The sequence below is a fragment of the Myripristis murdjan genome, chromosome 3, assembly GCF_902150065.1.
Source record: "Myripristis murdjan chromosome 3, fMyrMur1.1, whole genome shotgun sequence".
Taxonomy (NCBI): domain Eukaryota; kingdom Metazoa; phylum Chordata; class Actinopteri; order Holocentriformes; family Holocentridae; genus Myripristis; species Myripristis murdjan.
Genome location: NC_043982.1, coordinates 2,720,809 through 2,732,855, shown reverse-complemented (window position 1 = coordinate 2,732,855; position 12,047 = coordinate 2,720,809). Strand labels below are relative to the sequence as shown.

The 12,047-nt window shown below is 39.5% G+C and overlaps 1 protein-coding gene across 2 annotated transcripts; it reads left to right on the top strand.

Annotated features, from left to right (window-relative positions):
- The first annotated feature begins 1,054 nt into the window (after positions 1-1,054).
- On the top strand, positions 1,055-11,801 carry zfand6 (zinc finger, AN1-type domain 6). Of its 2 annotated transcripts, none has more exons than XM_030048195.1 (6): positions 1,055-1,146; positions 4,379-4,536; positions 6,229-6,343; positions 8,262-8,347; positions 9,898-9,999; positions 10,933-11,801. In XM_030048195.1, the coding sequence occupies exons 2-6, from the start codon at positions 4,386-4,388 to the stop codon at positions 11,079-11,081; spliced, it is 603 nt and encodes a 200-aa protein (XP_029904055.1). In that variant the 5' UTR covers positions 1,055-1,146; positions 4,379-4,385; the 3' UTR covers positions 11,082-11,801. The 2 variants fall into 2 exon arrangements, with proteins under 2 accessions (XP_029904055.1, XP_029904054.1); XM_030048194.1 differs by having other exon boundaries at positions 9,895-9,999.
- The last annotated feature ends 246 nt before the right edge of the window (positions 11,802-12,047 follow it).

Here is a 12,047-nt window from a genome sequence, read left to right as displayed (position 1 = left end):
CTAAATGCACTGGTATTCAATATCCTCAACATGCTAAAGAATAACTGTTGCTGTGACACTGTGAATGCTTTGGTATGGTTTCTATGGTGTTTAGAACTGTTCTGAAGAGGTTCCATAGGCATACTGTGTTGAGAAGCAAATGTGCAATGTTTTTCTTTAATTTAGCTGTCTAACGTTAGATACCCAACTTTTAAACCACGGCCAGGGATGTCCGAAAGAAAGGGGTAAGGTCGCATATTCTACTCAACTATGCTAGCAAGAAAGCTCCACGTATGTTTGCTACAAGACCAAGAGAGCAATATGCCAAACTCAACTAAAAAAATCCGGCAATTTAACTAATTTTCATTTTTTTTAATAGTACAGTACATATTTTATAGAATATCAACACCTTAATCAAATTGCCATAAGCCACTTGACAAAGCGGCGTACTTTTAACTCACCAGCCAGTTTGTATTTTTATTATATTTCAACTGTTAATTGACCCTTCATTTTCATCATCTTCCTGTTTTTGTTTTTTCTTTACGCCATCGAGGGCGACTGCAACCAGTTTATCTAAATTTATCAGTAGCATAATCGGACTTTATATATGCCGCCTTCACCAATGAACAAACAATCCACTATTCGTCTGAAAAAAGATCATGACAAGTTATGTAAATTGTTAAATTTTTGAATGAACTTCTGCTCGATGCTCTCTCCATACACCGAGTGAAACTGCTGATGTCTGGGAAACTGAGTGAACTAACGCTAAGTTAGTTTCCCACTTGTTTCGCCCTCTATTCAGAGTCGTAGCTCACTGTGTTCATTTTCTCTCCCTCACGTAGCAGAGTATGTGTACCTAGGTGATGCTCACAGCATTTCGATGTCAAATGCGTATTTTGCAATATTTGTCAAGACCTGTTTTCCGCTGTCAGTGAGCTAGGACTTTCCCCCTTCCTACAACCAGCTGTTTACTAAAGACAATACAAATGACTGACGTGCCGTCGAGCCAATGAGCACGCAGATATGGGCGTGGCTAGTGCAGCGGCTAGCCAATAGCCACGAGCTGAGTATTATTGCGTTGTGGATCTATGCATATGATGTCGGACGTTATCTGTGTTGAAACGAAGAAAAAGAGGAGCAGAGAGGGGATTTGGGACAATTATTGAGGTTGGTCGAATTCAAAGTTTCATTGCAACAAACTGGAAACCTTTTTAGGCGTTTTTCCTAAAGAAATGCAGGGCTGTCTGTCGCTTATGTGTCGAGCGTGTATGATATATTGATGTTTTTGTCGGAACAAAAGAGGGCTGTTGAGGCAGGAAATGAAAGGATCACTATGTAGTTGGCCTGGGAATTTCACTAAAGAAAACCACGAAATCCACTTCAGTCAGCTCCAAATGTACTTTATTGATGCTAGTCCAGTGTATCCTCAGTCGGGTGTACTGGTTAAAGTTTAGCTTGCTGATATACAGTGACTACTCTTTGTAAGGTTATTCAGAATATGAAGCTTGTTGGTAAAGTATCCACCTTACCTTGTTCCCCTGACTTTTACTATGCGAGGTCTCACAAATGGTGTATAGTCTAACATCTGTTTGGAATTTATGTGCCTAGTTTAACTTAACCATAGCAACTCTGCATCTTTTGGCTTGTTTTAGCAAAACAACAAAGTAACCCAATACACTGTCAGTACTGTATAATTTCTCTCTATATATATATCTATAACATATTATAAAAAATGTGTTTGCCAGTACCTTAACATCTAATTTTGGTTGAGTTTATACTAGAAAAGTCCTTGAGTTCTTGGTGTCGTGGTAAGACCTCACCCTGTTTTGATTACAAGTAGGTCAGGCGAGCTGAAAGGGATCAGTAGGTCACCAACAGCCCAGAGGTTAGTCAGGTGAGGGGCATAGTTCAAGAACTTGTTGGGGCCTGCTACCATGCAAACTCTGATCTCATTTGCTAGACTGGACCGACAGTGTTTTCTTTGCTGTGGACTGAAACAGTCAAAATAAAACCTGTGGTACTTCATTATCCAATAGTGTTATACCACTGATAGCAAACTTAAACACTTCAGTTCAAGGGAAGCAGACCAAATGCTTGCTGTGAAGCAGTTACCCAGCAGCCTTGAGATTGAGTGTAAACCAGTTCAGTCCAGCTGGAGGATGAAGAGGCATCCCTAGCACCCTGCCCTCGATTTGCCAAGGTTTAATGTGTCATTATAGGAGGAGTAGTCAGGGTGTGAGTGCACCTCACACACGGCCCACAGGCCAGGAATCCATTGTGGTAATTAATTACTTGGTAGTCTAATACTTGGCTTGTGGGTGCTCCTCTGTGGGATGTGAAGGAGAGGCAGGGAGGGGGTGTATTTCAGTGGCAGTTCTGAGCTAGTCAAAAAACAACAGTGTCAAACTTTGGCTAGAGAGCAGACCAAAACAACAGATTTCACTGCCCAGACCTTCTACTTATTGTTTGCAACTTTTGAGCTGTAGCTGGGTTTCTTGTCACTCTGTGTGATATCGGATAGGCCCTCCCACAGATTAGAGATAGGCCTATTCCAGATTAACACTGGATTAGGCTCCCTCTGCTAATGTGGAAGATGCAGTCCAGAATATAGCCCCTCTTCCTCAACTCTAGTAGGACAGTGTAACTTAAAGACAGTTGAACTGGTATGAGCAGGACTTTAAGCGAACCCAAGATTTTGTGCTCCAAAACTGTCTCCATGCCTGCTCCCAGTAGAGAAACCAAGAGAAGCCCATGTGATAGCTGGGTGAACCAGATCTCCAGTAGATTCTCATGGAGAAAATGGCAGTGAAAGCAGCACCAGATGTCCTGCAGAGCAAATGTAGTGTTACATCACCACACACCAGCATTATGATCGTAGGAGGATCAGCAGTGTGACACATTAGCTGCACATTCTGTCTTTGGCTGCTTTGGTTGTGGCATCTACATGGTAACCACTACATAAGGTTAGGCCAATATGTGGGCTGATTATTGATCTCATTAAAAATAGAATTCATATTGAACATTGGCACAAAATAACAGCAAATGGCATCTTCAATCAAAATAATGTTACGGGTTGGTTAGAAAACAGAGACCCTGTGGCAGACACTGGCAGCCTCTGATAATAGATAAGGAGTAAAGGAGAATCTAGAACTTGAGTTTAAAGTTTTGTGCCCCAGGATTAAGTTTAATCTAGGTTTAGAGTAAAAACTAAAGTAAGATTCAATGAACCCTTTAAATTTAATCTGTTTTTTTTTTTTTTTAACCACTTCTAAGGTTTGGCACGACCGAATTTAAAGGCATACCATGATTTAACCTGGTTTAAAATTTAATCCTTGTTGGCGCAACCCAGCCTTAACTATCAGTATCAGCCCTCAAACATTAAAGGAACCTTACTACATGTTAACAGACTGAAGACCAGTTCTAGATTAAGTTGTTATATGAATTTTCCAGGGTCAAGTTCTGTGGCACTCAGCCCCTTTACAGACTGACATCATTTTGTTAGACATGTTAAGAAGGAACCAGACAAGGCCAGGATTCATGAGCCGGTATTTTGTGTTTTCTAAGCAGAAGTGAGAACAGACTCTACACCAGGGGTATGAATGACCAAACAAGACACATGACGTCTGTTGTAATACTGGCAGTCTTCAATACTGTCAGGAAAATTTACATAGGAACCAAAGTCTTCTTCCACACACCAAAAGGCTTCCAACCTGTTTTTTTTTTTTATTTATTTATCTCTAGTATTTATAAAACAGGAACAGAAAACACATGTTTTTCGATCAGGCGCCGTCAGGAGTTAACTAGTAGGTAATAGGTAACGGGTATTTAAATAAACGTTGTTTGACAAGGGTGATGTCAAGAAGTTTTAGCATTCAAAAATTTACTACAAGATCCTAAGCACATTAGTGAAACATTTTAACTCAGCATATTAGCACTGACTGTTCAAAACCTTTAGTGTAACCTTTAAAAAAAAAAAAGTAAGAACAATCCATAGAACTGAGTCAAATTTTTGTGGTTTAAAGGAGCAATACCTAACTTCCATAGCCTATTCTGTTGGCTTGTGGATGATATGAGCGTTAGGCCTATTACCCAAAGATGCAAGAAAGTTATTGCTGCACCATGTTCATTACATTTAGCCTACTGTAGGTCTGAAATTCTAATCTCACATAGCTTGAATAAAATTTAAATTCTGTGACCTAATAAATAGGCTAAGTTTCCAGAATGTGTTAAAATCCAGCTGAATTGAGAGCAGTCTTTTTTATTAAGTAAACAAATTTACTTTTCTCCAGCTTGTACTTGAACTTCATCAATAGTTGCTTCTGCCTTCAGTGGGGTAGTACAGCTACTAGTCTTGCGATGCAGATATTGACCTGTCCACCTTGACACTTGTCTTCCACAGGAGGGACATGGCCCAAGAGACCAACCAGAGCCAGGCTCCTCTGCTCTGTACAACCGGCTGTGGTTTCTATGGAAGCCCCAGGAATAATGGCATGTGTTCGGTGTGCTACAAAGATTTCCTTCAGAGACAAAACAGCAATGGAAGGATCAGTCCACCAGGTGGGAGTTCAAGAGCAGTGCAGAATACCTACAGTGGCATTATTCACTACACTGACTTGTCTTTCTAGTATTTCACAAAGCATCTTCGTCTTCACACTGAGACACTTTCAGTACAGTGCATCAATGACCTTTTGTTAACGTGAACATGATGCACATGTTACACCTTGTCAAAAGTGCAGTAACTGTTTAGTAAGCTGTAAATTCTCTTTTTTCGTTAGGTTTTGTTATAAAATTTATGTTTGATTTTTATAATCCTTACTATTGCTTATATGTTATATGCATAAAGGTGTGTTTTTTCACTTATTGCGTACTGTACATAACTTGTATTTTAAAAAAATATATTTTTATAAGAAATTTATTCATTCATTTTTTTTATGTGTTTCATGTTCTACTCCTGTTATTTATGGCCACACTTCAACATTATTATATTGTCATACTTTGCATCCTTAGATTTCGGTTCTACATTGTGTGATAGTTATCAGTTTTGTTATCTTTAGTTGCTCACCTTGGGTCACTTCTGTCTTGGGTTCTGTTTTTCTCTTCTTTAACCCATCATTCTTTGCTGCTGCTGCAACAACCCAAATTTACCCATGGGCACCACTCAAGTTTCATCATATCTTACTTCAAGAACCGACCTGTTACTGGGAACTTTGTCTGTTGCTTTACCATTTTGTGACTTAGGTTAAGATGGATGGATTTTTACCTAAAAATATGCCTGGAACAGCTTTAAAGGGCATGTGGCATGTAAATAAGGAATGTTAGATGCATATTGCATGTCACCTGGTGGAACTGCTCTTTCTCCAATCGCAGTAGCAATCTGTAGCGGCAGAGCCACGGACAAACTAATGATGTCAGAAGAGGCCATACTTCAGCCACTGTGAGCAATGCTTTTAAGACACCTTTATCAACAGTTAATTAGACCAACTACTGTTTGGTAGCTACTATTACTAATGAATGCCAGCAGTAGTCTCCTTAACCAGCTGAACTGACTCTTGACATTAACTGTATAAGATGAAATTTTAAAAAAAGAGAGAAAATGGAGTTGTTGCAGCAGCAAATATTAAAAATGATACATCAGGGAGAAATACACTGAAAGAAATCAAAATTAGGAATGATTAAACATAATACAGTGGACAAGCAATAGAGCATGTTAAGTAAAAAAAGAAAAAGAAAGAAAGGTATGACATATCTATGCAGAGTGCAAAACAGAAATGGAAAATACTTAAGAGTGCTGAAAAAAAGATTAAAAATGCAGAATCATATTCGATGGAAAATTACAGTATACTCATATCGATTATATGCAAGATGTGTGAGATGAGGAAAAAATATGAATGTGAAGCAATAAAGAACATTTAGCGTATTTACAAGGTGTACCAAATGTGACTTGATCAAGTGCAGAAAATGCACGTTGAGTATGGAAATTAATGGCTTTCCACCTGATAGAAAACACCAGATGCAGGAATCAAAGCATGGTTAAAAAAAAAAAATGACAATGCGCACTGTTCTCATTATCAGGACTTACCTCTGACTGGAATTAGCTTACATACCAAGATGTGTCCCGAAATAAATTGGCAGATGTCTGAAAACACGCTCCATGGAAGTGACTTGAGTGAAAACATGGTTGAAATGTGCTTTGTTGTGAATTTCCTTCGGGATGAATAAAGTATCTAACTAACTAACTAACATTTGCAGGTTCATCCTCCACCGACAGCAGTATCGGAGAGTCCTTCCTAGCACAGTGTTCTGACACTGCTACTGTACCCGTATCAACAGCCATAACGCATACAGACACGTCTGGACACAGCAGGTACTACAGCCTTACCATCTAAGGCACATATTTATATATTTCGTATTTTTTTCTATGATTTTTAATTTAATTCTTCTCTTGAGAATTTGCATTTGGAAAGCTTTACATCTGGCATAAATCCTTAAAGAATAACTAACATCCTCAAGTAACATTAGGCTGGTGTTTCTCTTCTGCCTACAACAAGTGGACACCATTTCAGAGCTCCTGAGAGCAAGGGAAGACCAAACACTTTATGTAACCTTAACTTTAAGTTAGTATGTATTTTCTTAATTTGTGACCAGCTTGTGTGATGTGTGCCTTATACAGATTTATCTGCCAGACACATCATATCTGCATGGAGTTAATTTTAGATGCTGGTTGAATGCCTGCATTGACCTCTAAATACGGGGACACCTTGCAGTGATTATATTGCCACTTAACCTTACTCTGCCATGAGAAATGTACATCAGATTCACAGAAGTATCTGAGGAAACCACGTCCTTTTTCTCCTCTTTTTCCCCCTTTTTCCTAGAGAGTACTGTGTATTTTATCATTGTGGTGTGATGTCATATGGCCTGAGGCCTTTCTATGAGCCAGTGACACAACGTGTGTTGTTAACTCAATTGTATTTCAGAGGCAAGCAGGGCTAACAGCCAAGATGACAATAAGACGATCTTTAGACTCATAAAGAGTCCCTGCTGGCATAGCCAGGTCTTCCTGTTCTCTTTAAAGCTGTTAGTGAACTTAAAGGTGGCTGTTACTAAAAATGATGGATTCAGACTTGATACAGAGGCTGCACAAGCAGTAATGTTAGAAAAAGGGACTCTTACACAATAGTTGACTTTCAGAGAAGTAAGCTTGCAATATAGGCTATTACTGAGTATCAGTCTTAGACATTTAAGTTTGATGAACAGTTTGCTTTTTTTTTGTTTGCTTTTCTGTGGGATCACAGGGCTCAAGATAATTGAGAATCAACCAGTTTCTCTGTTAGAGAGATCTAACATTCAAGAGTGTTTTCAGTATGTTTGGACCAGCTGAGAACAATGCCTCTGATCACAAGTGGTACCAAATAACATGACCGAGATACCTGAAAATGCGAGTTTCAGTCTTTTTTCAAGTGAACCACGGTGCAGTTTGTTAGAGGTGAGAACGCAATCCAAACTAACTGTAGGAGACAGTCCCAAAACACAAGGATATATTGGCACAGGGAGATGAATGTTGACATTTGATCGCCAAAACTTACTCATGCATGGAAAGCCTAGAATAACAAAATGAAGTGAGGATAAACCGCAGTATGGGCTGATATTCATATTTAGCTGTTTGTCTCTGTCTTTCTAACTGAACACCAGGGAAATTAGAGCAGAGACAGACAAATCCATCATGCTCTGCTAGTGATAGGGAGTGGAATTGGTTTTGTTTTGACTGTCCTCTCCAGTAAAATCTCCAACCTGGCAGGATGATGGACTACTAAACTCTGCCGCACACTAACACTTACTAACCTGTGCAGTAAACAAGTAAACCAGCTCTTTTAGTATCCATGTGCAAGAAAGTAAACTTGTCATGCCAAAGGCTGCAGGTGTGAGTGTACTTAAAATAAAGTCACTTTGCTATGATTCTTAAAATTATTATGGAATTATTATGGAACTTGGTGGAAGATTTCAGTTCTGGGGAAATTAATAAATAATGTTTCCCTGTTTTAGCCTGGTTGAACCTGGTGTTCAGTAGTTTGTTAATCTTTCAGCTGTAGCTGGTCTGCAGGGTGGTGCTGTGATTTTGGAGACTATCTATCAGCAAGTTTGTGAATTTGATTTGTAAAACCAACAACAGATTCATAGCTCGTCTGTTCATGAAAAAAAAACAAGTTTCCCTATTATTTTGTACCCTTGCCGAAAGCATTTTATTCACACATAATAGCTTCATTTTTTGCTGTGTTTTTCAGTGGTGTGACAACAGCCTCAGCAACCTCTCCAACAGAAGAGAGCGCCTCTGGAGTGAAGGCCAGCCTAAAGGCTGACGATTTACAAAGTACGGTTTGTTTCTCTCATATCTCTTCCCTGTTTCTTTCTGTTCACTGCTGCACTTCTTCCTCTGCTCTTTTAACCAATTGGGAAAAAATTAAGCTGCATCCTTGTATTCACCCATTTTCAGTTCCAAAACAGAAGTATTCAGCCCCTTAAGGCAGGGTGAAGCAGGTTTCATGTGAGGCTTTTCCATCTGACACCTCTAAAGCTGCTGAGTAAAATCCTCCCACACCACACTGGAATGAATTCTCTTGTCACACATTTGAGTTAAAAACAACAAAAGCATATTCACTAGCTGTGGTCAGAGAGGAACCTCCATTTTTAGTAAAAGGACAGTATTGGTTCCATATATCAATCTAACCGTCACATTTGTTGTTGTTGGTGTTGAAAGGAAACTCTCTCTGTTGCCATTACTGTCCCAATCACACATTGTCATACTTTGTGTCACTTCCTGTTTTTTCACATTAAGCTGCTGCTGATTGAATGGTAGTCAAAGGAGGCAACATGTTGCATAATCCCTTGAGAGAAATCAGATTAAACCAAAAAGACATTAATTCTAAGACAAATTAAAATGGGTAATTTGTGGTGATGGCTCTGCTGCCCAGTCAGCAGCAGTGATGACCACAATATGCTATTTGTATGGTAATTACTACAGATACTTAACATTCCCTTATTACCACAGTCTAATGGCAGGGGCTGTCTTAGCCTGAATGGCCTAAAGATGCAATGCAGAGCTAAAAGTACTGCTAAAATCAATGTGGAACACTTCAGAAATGGAAAAATTCATGTTCAAATCCACCAATCACCCTGCTTCACAAAACCTGTTCTCTGCAACCTAGCAGTCTGAGCTGCCCTTATAGTGCCAAGATAACATTTCAGAATGAAGTGATACTCGGACCAAGCATGCAAATCCTAAAATGCAAGGCCATAATGCTGTACATGCGAGGCTAAAATATACTTTGTCAGGTTTGTTTGGTCAGGGTATAGTGCAGTGTTTCTCCAGTCCTATGGTGGACATGGATATGGAATGGTCTGTTTCTGACGCACAACTTGATTTGGAAAAAAAATCAAGGTATAGAGTGGGTTTTCCCATGCCTGTGGTTTGTATACCTTCAAGGAAGAGGGCAAAAAAACTGAGTGAATTTCAGTGACATCTTTTGACTGAATGAGCTTGGACTCTGTTCTCATGGATCCTAGGTTCATTCAGAGCAGCAGCAGTAGGCAGTGGGCAGGAAGGTCAGAGTTCAGCATCAGGTAGCTCAGGGACAGTTTCTGCCATCCAGAGGACAGAGCTGAGGAAGGGCATCTCTCTGGAAAAGTGCTCCAATAATGGCAAGAGGAAGCGGGATAACACAGTTGAAAATATAGGTGCAAATGGAGGTGAGTTACTGGCACCCTGACCAATAAAGACTCAAGAGTTCTGCTAATGTTTTGATGTCAGAAAGGAAAGTCATTGTGTCACTGTCCTCTAGTGGTTGCCTTCAAACAGTGATTCCCTTTGTCTGTTCCTGATGTGAGTAGTAAATTGTCAATGTGGTGGTCTACCCTCAGCAGCAGTGTCTGAAGACTCGGCCCAGACATCCACTGAGATCACGGAGAAACCCAAAACCAAGAAAAATCGCTGCTTCACCTGCCGCAAGAAGATTGGCCTCACAGGTACAATATAGTTCACACAAATACAAAACCCAGCCTTTCACATAAAGCATATATGGATCCAGTGCAACAGTTCATTCAGGAAAAGTCTGTCCTCATCACCCACCTGATGAAATTGAAGTTCAGGGACTATGAATCGCTGTGCGTCTGTCACAGTCGTATAACATCCGGATGCTTGGATTTCCATCCAATTGGGTGGGAGTGCTGGTCATGGACCAAGGAAGAAGGCCTTCACCCTTCACAGCCCTTGGTCACACGGGGGAGTGGTAGTGGGTGTGGCCTATCACAATAAGGCTCATAGCCTCTGACTGGATTCACACATCATCACAACACTTAAAGCAGGTTTGGACCACAGAAGACCTGATCAGCTGTTCAGGCTAGTCAGTCAAAAGGGGGCGCATCAAAAGTCGCATAATTTTGCAAAGGATTTACTTAACTCACACTGATTGGGCCACACCCACATAATTTTTTTTTTTATTAAATATTTTGTTAAATATTATTCCAGATGAAGACAAAGATTATAGGAGAGTGAGTGTAATTGTGTTGCCCAGTGCAAACCACTACTTTAATCACTGGCAAACAAATACTTAGCATCAAAGCTTTGACAGCCATCAATAATCCATAGTTGAACATTTTGGTGAACTATGGGGCACCTCATCAGTCATGTACACTGTCAGTTAGTCAGATAAGTCATTAAAATCTGTCTATATTTGATGCAGTTATATCAGGAAGTAAACTGAGTGTCAAATGGTTTGATTCTGGTGACAGCCAGATCGAGAGTTTCTCAAATTTCTGTAACACTTACATTTATAATATTATGGGTAAATTTACATGAACGGGTCCTTTGTCCAACCACACTATGAGATGAAGACATGCAGGTGCCATGGCTCTGAACCTAACTGAAGAGTATTTGAACACTTGTTTTTTATGTTGCAGGCTTTGATTGCAGATGTGGCAATGTGTTCTGCAGCATGCACCGTTACTCTGACACTCACAATTGTTCCTTCGACTACAAAGCTGACGCTGCAGAGAAGATCAGGAAAGAGAATCCCGTCATTGTTGGAGAGAAGATCCAGAAGATCTAAGAACATTCACAGTGGATCTTACCAGAAGCCTACAACTTAAACTCAACCATGTTTGTGTTTCCAGTCTCTTTCTGATTAGTTGGTGTCCCGTAGGCCAACCCACCTGTCTACTTTCTCATCATTAAATCATGCATGCCACTCAAAAACTCATCTCTGGACACTTTTTTTTTTTTTTTTTCCAAATTTAATTGTATCTTAATTGCTTTCAGTCACCTTCTTGTTTTTAACTCTGAATGTTTTGGTTTCTGGATTATGCAATAGATGAAAAAAAAAATAATCAAGCCCTATTAATAAAAAAAGTTTTTTAAAAAAGTAAGTTGGGGCTACTTGAAGGGCTGTGATTTTCTTTCATGATGTTAAAACACCATGCATGTTGACCCATCAGCAATATTTCCTGAATAATTTGTACTGTATGGTATGTAGCCTTTGTTTTTATACCATCAATAAGAAAACAGCATCTGTTATACATGTGCTTGTTTGCTTCCTCACTGTTTTGTATAATTAAGTCATTTAATATGTGTGATCTTCCATAGAGAACTGTGTGTATGTCTACGTCTACCATGAGTGACTAAGAATAGCTTGTATGCACATTGTTGCTGATTGTGAGTTTATGTATGAGAATATAGTTCATTTATGAGTGCACAAAAGAATGACCAGGATTTTATCCCACTGTATTTATGTTTGTTTATTCACTGTTTTGACTTTGCTCTGAATTAAAATTAAAAAAAAAAAAAAAAAATCTCTTATTTACAGTTGTGACAAGTTTGTGCATTGTAAGATTCTGGACCAAAAGTGAAGGGGATCTGAGGATTATGTAATGATAATAATGGCTACAGGAACTAGCAAAGAGAAGGGGCAGGGCAGGGGGCGTCATCTGACTGAACACTGCAGGCGGTCATTTGCCATCAGAATGCCCAAACCTGCTAATATCTGCTAAATTTATAGGGACAAGCTGGAGCAATGACT